Source organism: Molossus molossus, unplaced genomic scaffold (genome assembly GCF_014108415.1).
Source record: "Molossus molossus isolate mMolMol1 unplaced genomic scaffold, mMolMol1.p scaffold_m16_p_12, whole genome shotgun sequence".
In the NCBI taxonomy this organism is placed as follows: Eukaryota; Metazoa; Chordata; class Mammalia; order Chiroptera; family Molossidae; genus Molossus; species Molossus molossus.
In genome coordinates, this window is record NW_023425347.1 from 23,404,704 (window position 1) to 23,420,164 (window position 15,461).

General features: G+C 41.0%; 1 protein-coding gene across 3 annotated transcripts in view; it reads left to right on the top strand.

Annotated features, from left to right (window-relative positions):
* Nucleotides 1-15,461, top strand: part of KIF13A (kinesin family member 13A) — a 208,697-nt gene that overhangs the window by 69,207 nt on the left and 124,029 nt on the right. For all 3 annotated transcript variants that reach the window (XM_036255370.1, XM_036255369.1, XM_036255371.1), the window contains one exon: nucleotides 10,691-10,703. In XM_036255370.1, coding sequence (XP_036111263.1) covers nucleotides 10,691-10,703 — 13 coding nt within the window. The remainder of the gene's footprint in view (nucleotides 1-10,690; nucleotides 10,704-15,461) is intronic.

Below are 15,461 nucleotides of genomic sequence, written 5' to 3' on the forward strand. Positions count from 1 at the left end.
CAGAAAAACAGTTTAGCTGTTAAAACTTTCAGAAGGGCCCTGGCCGGTTAGCTGTTAGATGATCAGTTTAGTATAAAAAACATGCAGCTCAGGAACAGCCAGATGGAAGAAATCCACATGGCAAGGCAGGAGGAAGGGGCTCAGAGCGTCCATGCCCTCCAGGCACTCGACCCTCCCAGCACCTCCACCTGCTCAGCAACCTGGAAGCTCTCTGAACCCATCTGTTAGAATTCTTACGGGGGCTTCACTCTGTAGGCATGATTGATTAAATCACAGGCCATTGGTGATTGGTGATTGGTTCAACCTCAATCCCCTCTCCCCACCTCCAAAGTGGGGTTATTTAGATTTTAGGCTCAACCTGAATGACATTCAGTTTTTTACAATTGAAAAAATATTCTTAGCCAACATTTTTATCAGAAGCAAATTACAGTTCCCAGTGTCACAGTGGAGATGAACCTGGCATTAGGAGAGGTTGGTAACTCACAGGTGGGTTGATCGGGTCCTTTAACAAGAGTTCATGTAATTATTGGCACGCCGCTTGACGAGTCCCCGGAGGGCTGTGGTCAGCTCCACGTGAAGGGCCGCCACTGTGTGCCTCCTGCCTAGTCATCGGTGGGCTCATGGGAGTGTAAAATAAAATTAATATATAAAACTTCAGCTGATTAGGAAACCTCCAGCAGGAATTATGAGACTTTGCCATTTTTATTCATTTTATTTCAGAAGTTTATTCCTTCTGTGATAAAGGTGATATATTTTTTAAATGCTTTGGACAAAGACTAACAAAACGACTTTTTTTTTCTTAATCACCTTGTCTCACTGTTCATCCCAGCGGACTTCAGTAGTGAGGGTGTCAGACTATACATGTCCACCCTGGGCTTCGGGTACCTCTTGCCTGGATACCGTGATTCCACTCTTTGCTCTCATTTGAAAATTCTAGGTGTCACTTTGGGGAATGGAACTAAAACTGTTTGCTTCCTTGGGTTCTGTTTCTGATGGTGACTCCTGACCTTTTATTGCTGGCATTTCAGGTCCTTAAACAGTGCTTCGAGGTTCTTCAGCTAGTGATAGGGTGAATAACCACTACTTTATAGACAGAGAAAATAAATGACTAAATTTTAAAAATTAGGCCATTTTAAAATAAAGTCTATCTTTACAATTTAAGTCATTCCTGTGGCCACTTTGTCAGCTGTCATAGGAATTTTATTGTCGCCATGTAGCCAGATGTCACGCATGCTCAGGTCTATGAAGTAGGCTGAAGTGTTTGCAGTTATCCACCTGCTCTGGGTTCTTTGCTAAAAACATTAATATCATGGTTTGGTTATTATTAAAAGGCATCTAACATTATACATGTTTATTTAATTATTTCCAAGTTTTTTTCTTTATTTTTTTCCCTTCCCTTATTGTACATGTTTTCTTTTTCTTAAATTCTCACCCGAGAACACATTTGTTTATTTTAGAGGAAGGGAGAGGGAAAGAGAGAGAGAAACATCCACGTGAGAGAGAAACATCGATCGGCTGCCTCCTGCACGTGGGGATCAAACCCTCAACCTGAGTATGTGCGCTGACTGGGACTTGAACCCGCAACCTTTCCGTGTACCAGATGACACTCCAGCCAACTGAGCCACTGGACCAGGGCCTGTACATGTTTTCTTAGAAATCCTTTTTTTTTCTTAAGGGAAAACCTTTGTTTTAGAAATACTCTCATAGCCCAAAACCACTGTGTCATTGACAACACAGTGAGCATTTTTTCCCCTCAAGATTTTAATATTATAACATTAATATTCCTTTCAGGCCCACCATCACTGAGATGAATAGAATGGCACCTCTCGGGGCTGGGGTCTCCTCCCAGGCCCGAGCGCTGCCAGGTGGTCCTCACTGCGGTGACCCTCCCAGTCATTCTTCTCTTCCCAGCAGGAGCATGCGGGACTCAGGATACATCCACCTTTATACTGGGTTGTTCTTTTTTCTCCAAAACTAATCTCTGAACATTGAAAACATTTCAAACATCTTCAACTTCCTTTTAAGAATATAATGACCATCCCTGTATCCATTCGTGTGCACCCGACAATTGTCAACATCCGCTGTCCTTGTTTGAAGAGCACATTTCAAACATCATGTTTCCCTTCGTTTCTGTGGAAATGGTCTCTAATGCCAAAAACAAGGCACTCTCGTTCTTCAACTCCAAGTCACTTTTTTCTGGGTGAAATTTAGTTGAGCTGTGTTGACGTTTGCACATATTATCCAGCAGGGCTCTTTGTTGAAACGACAGTAGCATCTGGCATTTATAGAGCAATAACTATGTGCTAATGGTGTGGCGTGGTAACATTGCCATCATGTGTAATCCTGCAATGGTCCTGAAGGAGTGCTCTTCTGTCCCGGTTTATAGACCGAGAAGCTAAAGCTCAGTTAAACGACATTGCCCAAGATCAACATGGTTAGGTGGTAGCGGAGCTAGTGTTGTTTGGCTCCAAGTCCTGAACTCTTTACCAGTACCTTATATTACTTAACATAGAAATGCCAGCCAAAGTTAGTTATGCCAGAAGGATGTAGTCCAAATACACCAAAAACTCAAACCACAGGTCTTTCCACAAGTACAAAATTAATTCAGTTTTCCTTTGGACTTTTATTGAAAATAAGAGCAGGTTAAGTGGAATGGTAATTTTTAAAATAGAAGTAGTTTTCTTTAAATTAATTTGGGGACTGTTATTTCTTTATTGTAAATGCATTTGGAAATAAAATTTTAAATTCAACAGTGTAGTACATATTGAGGTAATTGAAGTTGTTTTCCCCTTCATTCATCTCATTTCAAGGTCTGTGACAGAAGCACCATGTAAAGGCATTCCACACCCTGCAGCTGAGGCCCGGTGGGTGGCTCATCACTCAGCCAGTCTTACAGATTCTGCCTTCAAATCATCTTTTTTGTTCTCTCCTTTCTATCCTGCTTTTCTCTTGCCTTTGCAGTGGCGCCAGCTCACACACCTTGAAGGCTGGCGTGGGTGCCATGTAGAGGGTCGTCAGGACATCTCTCACTGCTCACTCTGCAGGTGGCGTGGCCTCAGTCACAGCCTCCCTGAAACAGATCTGGCCACACTCTACTCATTGCGCAAGCCACCCATGGCAATTGCTTCTAGAAAATGTCGAAGTCAGCGTGGCAGTCTGTGCTATCTGTACTTTGGTTGCTATTATTTCTACCTTATTGTTCTCAATTACATCTTTGCCTGTGTCTCCATGAACATATCTTCTACTCTCCAACTTTGTTTTAGCCGTTCCTTGCCTAAGGTTTGCTCCCAGCACTTCCACATGCACGTTTTTGTGGCTTTATTCATAGCCCTCTCCAGCCATGTTCAGTTTACTTCTTCCCTATGGAAGTGGGAAGTGGAAAGTGGGAGGTTGCAGCCTTCCTCTGATTCCACATGGCGGGTGTGACATCCCTTTCTTCATGTAAAAGATGTTCCTCCTTTGAGATCCTCTTACATATTCATGAAGGACTTTGACACGGACAGGGCTAGTTGATGCCATTAAACACATGGTTGACTCATGTGGGCATGGATGACCCATACCACTGAGCATTCACATGGATTGCTGTCCTGTATCCTAGCCAAGGCCCAAAGAGCTTTCACTAAATTCTCATAAGATCAAGAAATGCAACACTGTTGCTGTTAAGAGTGGAGGGATGCTAGAGCCAGAGACTGCCTACTGCCAATTAACTTTGTGACTTTAAACAAGTCATAGTCTCTATACCTCGTATCTCAGTATTTTTCATCTGAAAAATGATAAAGAGAGCCTTGTAGAGTTATCAAATATGTTAAATGCATTAAATCAAGTAGAACTAACAGAAAAATACCCGGGACATAGAACTCCACAGTGTTGATTATTGATGATCATTCGTTCCATTTTACAAAGTGCTGGGACCACCCTGAAACGTCCCACTTCTGAAATACTGCATCTCACCTATCAACTGTAATCAGCATCTTTTCTTTTTAACTTGATCCAGACCACACGTTCCTTACCTTGCTGTCATCCTCCTCCTGACTTTGCTTCTTTCTCTTCCCAACCCATGCCCTGTTGGATGTTCCCAATGATCCATAGCAGCTCCTTACCAACCACAGGAACTGTTGTTGTGGCACGAGAGAACCAAGAGACCACCAGAGCCGAATTAAAGCCAAATAGAGAGCAAAGCCAGCTGGCGACTGATCCCAAGTTCTTGGAGACCAGCCCTGGAGCCTCCAAATGTTGTAGCACCACAGAGTCAAAGAAAGACCACTAGAGAATTGAAGTCCAAATAAGAGCTGTTTATTAGCCAGCCGGCATCTGAGTTTGAACACCCCTGTGTCAGAGTCTTCGGAATCAGCCCCAATATTATCACATGCCTTTTATACTGTACAGCAAATAGGATCTTCTTGATATAATGCCCAGGGCCACAGCAATGCTGTATAGAATTAGTTTGCCTTATGGATAACAGGCACACCCAGGAATGCCCAGGAACCCAGGTATTTCAGGTATTTCAAGGTACATTGGGTCACACTTAGCCCCGAGCTGCACAAACACAATGCAAGCCTGATTCCTTGAGATTGTGGGAAAGGTAGAGTCTCTAACTCAAGACCTCCAGGCTCCGTGGACTCTGTCAGACACATAACCGGCTCCCAACAATGTCTTAGTTCAGGGAGTGTTCCAACTTACTGAGGTTATTTTGACTGAACAGGTTCAACTAGAGGGCATACAGTGACTTTCCCAATCATCAGTTATGGAGCAGCACAATGATTTACCAATCATGCCAGCACACTGTGTTCTTGAAAAGCACCACAGTTAGCAAAATTCATAGGTGGTATGATCAAAGTCTAATAGGAAATAGGGGGTTAGAACAAAAACCATTTTAAAATGACATGAAGCACATATCTTAAACCTAGAAGAGTCTAGAAAACCTACCCTTGCTCTGGTTCTAGAGCAAACCAGATATATTGGTGTTAAAAGTCTGCTCTGATTAATAACACTTCCCTTGAATGAATTGGCTTCTTCACATGTTCAGAAAATTTTGCTGTAGCTCCTATAAGCATTTGATGTTTTGGGCATTAATATTGTTTGTGTGATAGGCTTCAGAGGGTCTTCAAAATGCATATATAAACCCTTATACTTATTATAATTCATAGAAGTGCTTGTTACATGTTTTAAATATATGACTATGTTAACTTGTTGGTACGCAAGTATATAAACTCATCTTCAGAGTACCGTTAATGCTGAGTGAAGCTGGACTTTTATACCCACCTATCTTCACAACCCCAACGCTGTACCATCCTGGGCCCCGCTGTCTCTATGTCTGTGAGCTCGGCAGCAGAACATTCCCATGACTCTGGTCCTCAGTGGGCTGTGTACATCGATGCTTTTGCACAGACAGTTCCCCTCCCAGGTGCTGTTTCTTTGCCTTTTCAGCTTGGTGACTGTTCAGCCTTCTAGATTCTACTCAGGGTTTTCTACTTAGAGAGAAAATACTTGCCTTCTTTCCCACTTGAACTTGCCCTCTTGTGGGACTGCTGCTGTGTACATCACATGGTATTGTAATATGTGTGTACAAGTTCAGTTTATTGTTGTCTGGACCGCAGCATGTTTAATGTATGTTTGTAGCTCAACAAAGCGCACCATGGGTGTTAAATATTCATTGACAGGATTTAGCTCTTTGTTGCTCTCTGTGCTGTGACTCTTGTCACTGTCTGTCTAACAGCTATTCATGTGTGCACCTATTTCTCTCACAACATGTTAAACATGTGTTCAGAGACTATGCTCCATTCCTCTACAGTGGTTTTCAACCTGTGGGTCATGACCCCTTTGGGGATCGAACGACCCTTTCACAGGGGTTGCCTAAGATATAACAGTAGCAAAATTACAGTTATGAAGTAACAACAAAAATAATTTTATGGTTGGGGGTCACCACAACATGAGGAACTGGATTAAAGGCTTGCGGCATTAGGAAGGTTGAGAACCACTGATCTAAAATATCCCTCAAAGCACCTATAATGTGCAGTGTGGGAATCGGTACTCAGTAAATACTTGTTGGTTAACAGAGTTCTTGGACAATTTAGGTGACCCAGGATTTAGTTCTCTAAGCTGGGTCATCAAGGGCTAAAGGTCATGTCCATAGACTAATCTTTAGGTGTCAAATGTCAGTTAAGTATACATGTCTTTCAGATATAGGTTGTGGCATTTTCCAACAATCACCGATAAAATACATGGAAGCGGAATTTGTGTTTAGAAGCAGACACTGATTATTCATGTCTCTTGAAGCTCTGGCTGGTATTGAGGCTTGTGCACAGTGGGGCCGCTGGCCATCTAAATTCTAAAGGGTGACTATATTCAGTAGGCTGTAAATAATGGACAAAAGGCTCCTTGGCCCAGAAATCGTGCAGTGTGAGAAGTGGGGAAAGAACTCCAGCTATATAAGGTTGTTGTGAGTTACTGTTTACACTGCTTTCTTTATTTCACTCTCCTGTTAAACTTTCCAGGTCTGTACTACCTACTGACTTTTGTTTCAAGACCTGACCCAAAGTAGGTCCAACTTATCTTTACAGTCTTATTTCCAAGTGTGTGTGTGTATAACTCTCTAGTCTCTCAAAACTGAACATGTATTTCTGAATTTAGTGGACTTCAGAAACCTTTGAGGGTTTCACCCTTATTAACATCCCATTGGACTTCTCTGTGTGAAATGCTGGTCTAGAGAAATAATTATTTTTAAGTAAGTCATTGGAAATAGTCTGCAATTTCTAACACTCTCCAGGGTCTTCACTGCTATTAAATACAAACAATCTTGCCCCCCAAATTGTGGGATCATGAGACTGAGTTGGTGATCGAATGGAATCCTCACATCTGGATTATTTTAACTCACTAATGTAAATAAAAGTACTTCTCAGTTCTTTTAATGTTTTCAGTCCTGTATGAGTATGTGGGATTGGAAAGAGAGGTCATGAAAAGTAGTGTGCGGGATGGTCTCTGCTTTCAAGGGATTGAAATCTTAAGGATACATGAGATTCAAATACTGTACAGACAAAATGACTGATGCACACACAGAAGTTACTGACTTTATGTGTGCCAGTCAGTGCTAAGCTCCTTGGTTGACTGTAGGAGCACTGGAGTATCAGAGAGGTGAAGGCCTAGGCGATCTTAAACAATTGATGAGGTACTGAGAAAATTGAGCTTTGAGCTGGTCTTTTTTTTTTTTTTTTTTAATTAATTATTTTTTTAGAGTGGAAGGGAGAAAGTGAGAGAGAGAGAAATATTGATGTGAGAGAGAAACACCAATCGGTTGCCTCCCACATGCACCCTGACTGGGTTCTGCAACCTGAATATGTGCCCTGACTTGGAATTGAACCAGCAACCCTTCGGTGCATGGCATGACGTTCAACCAACTGAGCCACGCTGGCCAGGGCTTGAGCTGGGTCTTGGAGAGTAGGAACATTTGATCAGGCAGAACAGGAAGACAAAAGTGGGATGAAAGCATGGGAATTACATGAGTTGGTGGTGAATACACGTCATCTTGGTGACTTGAAGAGATCCATTGACTCCTTGTCCTGGGAGAGACGGGAAGAGGCTTTGGTGTTTTGCAGAATAGAGGTACTGTTAGTATAGAACTGGACTTCTTCTTTTTTCTCCAAATCCTGGGCACTAGAAGCATTATTCTTGCTGTTTTCTAAAATGTCAAGTTGTGTTCAGTTTATTTCTTTGGAATACACACACACAGAGACACACACATACACACAATGTCTGATAAGTTACAGGGGTTCGCATAATGAAAAAGGACTTTTTTTGAGGATGTATGAGAAGGTGGGCAGTGGAGAGTGGTCAGGAGTATACAGGCCTTTGGCCAAGTCCATGGAATGCTCTGTTTTCTAAAGAGTCCGCAGCCATGCCCATGTTTACAGGTCAGCTCAGTCTGTTCTTTGTAGTTCATTGGGTGTTTGCTGAGCCAGGCATACTACCTCTTTTCTGTAGTACAGGTATCTCAGCAATAGGCTGGATCTAAATGAGAGTTAGAACTCTTTTTTTTTTTTTTTTTTAAATAAGACTTTATTGATATAATCAACAAAAGCTCACAACTAAAATTATACATTTAATATTGATTATGTTTCTGATGTTTATATTCATCCTTTTTTATATATGTATAAAACTTTTATCTTTACACTATAACATCACATTCGTTTTTTCCAAAGGATAGCATACTATATTTGATTATAGTATCAGTATTACTTGTATTGGAAAAAATTTTTTTCACAATTACAACAGCATGATATATAACCTCTGGGGATTGGGGCACTAAACTGTGGTTCTGGATTAGATGACTTAGTTGCTTATGACCTAACTCACACCTCAAGAAGAGTTTAGCAATTAATGAAATACTGTTGTGATACCCTAAGTGACTTCCTTTATCTTTTATAGTAAGGATCCTTGTTCTAAACTAAATGCCTAGTAATTGGGTAGCAGCAGATGAAGAGTTAGTGGTTTCCCCCTTTCTCCCGCTGCCCGTTATCCATTTATTCTTAACAAAGAGTCAGAAGCACAAAGGATGGTAGCAGAATTATATTGGCATTCTCGTATAATGTGCCATCTTTCTAAGTAAAAGGGATACACTTTTCAAATACTTAAGATGCTGAAGTAGGATTGGTTTCTTAAGAAGACTAAAGAAAACCACAATGGAATGTTAGTACAAAAAGGGTAGCTTTCCTGTTGGACAGCTAAGGAGGTAAATGTACTACTAGCTACAGACCAGCACTTTTTCTTTGATGCTGGTGATGATTATCATACAGTCGTGGCATAAAGAAAACACAGGAGAACTCCGGAGAGATCCCAGGGGCTCCTGTTAGCATGCTCCACCCCCGTGAGGCTACTTAGTTCATCGTAGCCTAAATGTGAAAGGTATATTTTACAAATTTGCTCCATGCCTTACAGTAATCCAAGTGACTTGACTTTCCTTTGTTAGATAAAGTGTTGCTTTAAATGGCTTTTAAAAATAAGAGACAGCACCCTGGCCAGTTTGATTCAGCGGTTAGAGAGTCAGCCTGTGGTCCAGAGAGACCTGGATTCAGTTCCGCTGAGGGCACGTACCTTGGTTGCAGTTGGTCCCCAGCCCTGATTGGCTTGTGCGGGTGGCAACCACTCAATGTGTCCCTTTCACGTCGATGTTTCTCTCTCTCTCCCCCTCCCACTTTATCTGAACAAAATATGGAAAAGTGTCCTCGGGTAAGGATAAAAAATAAAAAAGAAATAAAGAAATAAAAGAGACAGCTTAGTGAAATATTGTACTACCTGCTCAGAACCGACACCTTCCAGAGCCGTGTTCCACTTAAGGAAATTTTCCTGGCAGAAACCTCAAGCTTTGTGCACAGAGTAGATCCAGGGCTTTCTTAGAATTAAAAACACTCATGCATTTTTATTATAACAACTATAAATATTTACCTTGTTTTAAAGGGTAGACACACAATGTTGAGACTTGCTTGGAAGCAGCCAGAGATACCCGCTTCTCTAGATAGAGATCCCTCTAAAGCCTGAAGACAAAAACCACATTCTCACTGCGCCTACTGTCTGAAGTAATGACAGGGCTCATTTCCTTTTAGCTAATTCATAGAATTTCAAGAAGGTGAACTTTCATTTCGTCACCATAGGAATGTCAGGGTTTTCCTTCCCTAGATTTAAAAGTTTAGAGTTGCCTACCTGACTAGAATCCATGGACAGTCTTTCCTTGCTGCTGAGCTCTGGGTTTTATTGGGGCCCTCCGAGCTCTGTGGAACCCTATGATGGAGAAAGGGCACCATGGTTTTTATGCCTGTACCCTTGGTTTTCCATGCCCTCCACCCGGGAAAATCTATTTTCTTATCCTCATGATTTTCTCCCCTGTGAAGAAGGATTAAAGCCATGGAAAACACTCACCCATATCTATTTAATAATAATTCTACCATTAATGAGTTGATGATATTAGAAGCTCGTTAAGAACAACCACATCTGGAAGGCCAAGAACTATCATAGGATCACATACTATATAATTATAGTTCAGCACCTTTACTTGGTACACAAGGAAAACATTTACAAAACAATTCTACCTAGTGGTTTGTTGTTTTCAAAATGATTTCCTTTTCAGAGTCTTCTCCAGGTGCAGTTTCAGTCATTTTTGAATTATTAACATGCAAAACTGAACATTAAAAAAGTGCGTGTGTGATGCAGGAGGATCTAAATTTCTGTTCAGAGGTGAAAGGTGAAAATTGTCATCCAGAACATGGTTTTAAAATCAAAGGAAATACACCTCTATTTTAATACCAATTAAAGAAAAATTTAATTATGAAAATTGATCAAAAAGTATTTGACCACATGCAGTGTATCGCGGCATCTTTCTTGATCTTGATGCTCTTCTGTGAGCATCTTTTAGAAACCATTCAAAACATCTCTGAACAGCTGGACTTGTTCTGTTAAGCCAGGAATGAAATTCATTATGCCTGTACTCTATTTTTGAGCAAATGTAAGAATTTAGCACTTCGAGCAGTGAAGTGAATTTGGCCTCTGATCTAATTGAAGTCACAATATCTTTCAGATTGTGTTATCAAGATGCTGAATTTCTCTTGTGTTTTTTCTTTTTCATTGCTACCTTCTGATGTGGCTGCTGTGTGGACAACCCTCGCTACTTCTGCTGTTGACATGTTTTGTTTCCATCATTAAGGAAACCTCCCAAGGTAAGCACAGTAATGGAATTTGGCATGCATACTGGCAGAGATTATAATAATACAGAAATTTATCCATTAAAATACCCATGTGGAACACCTGTCCCCTTGAGAAGAAAAATCAGCTTTCTAATGTAAAACTTAAATTGTGAACAAGCAGTTAATGTTGGTAATGATCTAAAATTAGACTGCTTCTCTCCATTTACAAAGCAGTTTCATACATTTTGTTCCTGATATTAATGCTCTGGTCCTATCAGGTTACTATTTCTATTTTATTAATGATGACATGAGGCTCAGAGAGATGAAGTAGCAGGTCCTACTTCCCAGATTGAGTAGATGGAGGAGCCGGGACTGTCTGCTATCACCAACTAGAAAATAGAAGGACGAAATAGTAACAGCATAGTGTTGTAGTGTTAGCTGTGAATATTGACTGGACCAGTTATCTTTTCTGTGTCTTCCTTAGAATAATCGATATCACTAAAAAAGTTCTCCAAACTTTTACATAGAGTTTCAGCCATCCACCAACTCTGCGTGCTCCACTGAAATTTCTAGCCAATCACAAAGTCCACTGATTGGAGCCATCCCCCTTGCTCTGGCCAGCCTTGGATGGCATGTTTATCAGTGAGAAGCCCAAAAGTTAGAGAGTAGATGGGGAAAAAGAATATGAGAAGCAGGGGATCTGAATGACCAACTCCTGAATAATTGAAGGCTGGTTTTGTTACCAGTGAACATTTTATTGGGTATCAAAGGGACACTTCGTGCCAAAAGGAAGGAGAAATTCCACTAGCCCCTGACCAAAGATGCTGGTTATAGCTTTCATGTCTGAGATGTAATCAAGACAGGCTACACCCATACACATTCTATGGTCAGAATCTACGATGTGCTGGGTGAGGGTAAGGAATCCAGAATAGATTAGGCGTACTTGACTCTGGGGTTATGAGGGACAATATAATTTAGCTTTTAGAGTATGGAAACCCACAAAAATGCTAAATGATACCCTTTATGTTTATTGAAGGCAATACAGGAATTGTCTTTGGCATTAAGAGCTTCAACTCCAGCAAGGAAGGCACACATTGGACAAACGCTATGAGATCTGTTAAAAAAGAGGAACTATGTATGCTGTTATAGAAGTGTAAGCACTGGCATCCTGGCCAAATTTGGGGGATTAGGAAATTCTCTGAGCAAGTATTGATATGGGTATAGTCCCTAAAATTTGCAACCAAAATAGTGTTTCTGCTATTCAGTCAGATGTGAGTTCCCCTTAAGGTGCCTAGAGGTTTCTGAACAGACTGACAACCTTGTGATATATTTAAGTCTTTCCCCACAGAAAAAGGCAGTGAAATCCTAAGCAATTCCATATGTGGCTACTTAGTGAAGGAGAAACACTGAAATGAAAAGAGGCACAAAAGGGCTGGCTTTAGCTCAGCGGTCCCTTTGAGTTGAGCTTTCAGCTTGCTAACCACTCTTGCTTGCGAGGGTGGTTCAAGACCCACAGGTGCTCTCCAGCCCTAAAAAAAAAAAAAAAAAAAAAAAAAAAAAAAAAAGGCACAAAAAATCACTTATTCTTGATACATAGAAACATTCTGGTACTTTTCTATCCCGTGAATATAGCTTAGTGGTTCCACTAGGTATCCATCCCATTGATAGCTCCTAAGAAGTGTCATGAAATTTTTGAAATAAAATGAATGTTAAATCATCACATCTGTGTGTGCGTGCATATGTGTTTTGCCATAAAGAACATTTGGAAAGTATAAAGATCATCTCGAAATCAGATAAGTGACACAAGAGCGCTAAATTGTTTAAAAAGACACTATAATAGATAAGGCCTTTTCTTGCAGACGCTGTAAATACTGAAAGCAAATGGGAGAGGGAAAGGTACTTTTAATAATGGTTGGTTATACAAGAACAAAAGTTTATTGATTGAAAACAATGAGATTTTGATGTGAATAAGTAGCAAAATATCGGAAAAGACTGTTGGTTCAATTTAACAAATAATTATTCTGGGCAGGAGACAAGCACTGCATGAATCAGACCTGATCTTAGCATTCTCATGGAGGTGGGGTAGAGAACGTATGCATAGTGTAATATAAAGTCAGTTGTGTTAAAGGCTACAAGAGGTAAAATATTTGTGGAATTCATAGGATGCAAGGTCCTATTCTGACTTCTGCATAGCTGAGGACAGCTAAGATTTGACAAAATATTAAAAACCTATGCTTACAGGCACTGGAGAAATACCAAATTAGTGAAGTATTACCAGATCCAGGTAATTACCAGGTCCAAGAGAAGGTAAACCTTAAAGAGGTTAATTTAACCTGGTGTTTGGGTGCATGCCTTTTGGATAAAAGCAGCTAAAAGGCAGAGCATTGTTTCTGACAGCCTTGCATGGGCTAGGGGACCTGCGGGGACAAAGGTGTTGGAGTTCAGGGTCTGCCAGAGCTACAGTCCTTAGTAAACTACTTATACTTTGGGCTGGCAAAGTGGATTGAGATGCAGCCTTGGGTGGGGTATAAAGGTGAAACAGAAGTAAACCAGTCCTTACATGCATTGCTGTGTGGTTGCAAGATCTTTGTGTGATCTAGGAAATCTCAAGCATTAGAATTGGATCAAATTGATCTTAGAATACAGGTACCCAAAGGCACTTGGCAGAAACAAGTGTAATCCTGAGTCTCTGATGATTCCATAAATGGTTTTAAAAATACAATGTTCAGCCCTGGCCGGTGTGGCTCAGTTGGTTGGAGTGTTGTCCCATGCATGGGAAGGTCACAGATTTGATTCCCAGTCAGGGCACAAACCTAGTTTGTGGCATGTGTAGGAGGCAATCAGTACATCTATCTCTTTCACATCAATGTTTCTCTCTCTCTCTCTCTCTCTCTCTCTCTCTCTCTTCCTCCCTCTCTCCATCTCTGGAATCAATAAAATAAAGCAAAACATAAATATACAATGTTCAGCTCACAGTCAAAGATAAATAGGTGCTGCGTGACAATATATGGCAACATGCACAAAAACTAGCAGAAATAAGTAGAAATAGACCCACAGATGTTTCAGATGTTCAGATTGTTAAGCATAAGCTTTAACATAACTATGCTTATTGTATACAAAAAGGCAAAATAGCCCTGGCTGGTTTGGCTCAGCGGTTGGAGCGTCAGCCTGCAGACCAGAGAGTCCTGGGTTTGGTTTCCACTAGGGGCACGTACCCCCCCCCCCCCCCCCGCAAAAAAAAAAAAAAAAAAAAAAAGGCAAAAAATAAGATTTTAAAATGTTGAAGAGGACTAAAATTTATAAAACGTGACAGAACAGATTTGGAAAATAACCCAATAGAAATTCTCCCCCTGACAAACCCCAAACCAAAATTAAAAACGTAGCGTTAGGGTTTAGCAGAAGAATAGATTCAGCTGAAGAGAATTAAATAACTATAGAAGATAGGTTACCAGAAAATATTAAAATGAAGTACAGAAGAGACAGATGGTACTGAACCAAATGGATACCCACATGCACAGAAATGAATCTAGATACTGACCTTATACCCTTCAAAAAAATTAAAGTGGATCATAGACCTAAATGTAAAATACAAAACTATAAAGTTCTAGAAGATAAGATAGGAGAAATTTAGGAAATCTAGAGGTTGTGATGACTTAGATACAACACCAAAGCATGATCCATAGAATTAAAATTGATTAACAGGATTTTGTTAAGGCTTAACACTTTTGTTCTGCAACAGCACAATTAAGAGAATTAAAAGAAAGCAACAGACTGGGAAAAAATGTTTGTAAAATACATCTGATAAAGGAGTGTTTTCCAAAATATACAAAGAACTCTTAAAGCTCAACAGTAAGAAAATGAACTATCCAATTAAAAAATGAGCAAAAGAGATTCCAAAATGGCGGTGGGATGAATGGAAGCTACACAGACCATCTCCCAGGACCAAACTGGAATTACAATGAAAATAAAGACAAATCATCGGGAAAAGGCAACAGAAAAGCAGCTTGCGAGGACCATATAACCAGGGACACTGATGGATCCTGGTAGGATTGCAGAGGCGTGAGAGGAGGGCTGGGAGCCCGCAGACAGCAGCGGTCTTAGCTGTGAGCAGCGCCCTCGGGGTTAAACTCCCAAGCCCATTCCACAGTGCAGAGCGCCGGGACAGACGCTAAAATAGCCACAGCCATTCACCTTGGACTCCGGCAGAGGGAGGGCAGACTGGGCTGGAACTGTATGGGGACACCTGTGATTTAGAGGGCACTCAGAGCTTTTGCTGAGTTGCGGCCACACAGGATGGTGGTCATCTTTCTCCTTCCCAGGGCTCTGGGGAGAGGTCACAGCCCCTCCCACAGAGATTCAACCCCACCTGGTGGGCCATTGAAATGCAAATTGAGGCCCATTAAGAACCAGCATCTGCCCCGCACTTGGGAAATCCTCTTAACACTGAACACCTGAGGGAGTTTTTCCATTCAACTGAGAACCCAAGGCTCTTCAGGTAACCCCAACTAATAGCCTCCAGGAAAAAAGCTAGAGGATAACTGAACCTTTCCTGGTCTTGCAATTCTACCCAGGAAAGTAAGATTAGACAGGGGTGTTTAACATGGGTCTTCCTCACTTATCCAAACCCAATACAGGGAGCCACAAACAGCAGAACACCAAAACCCACAGGGAAAATTTGGCAGGCTCCAAAACCCAATGTCATAGCCAAAATGGTGAAACAAAGAAACAAATTCCAAATGAAAGAACAAGAGACCTCCACCAAAGATGAGATAAATGAAACCCAGTTAAGCA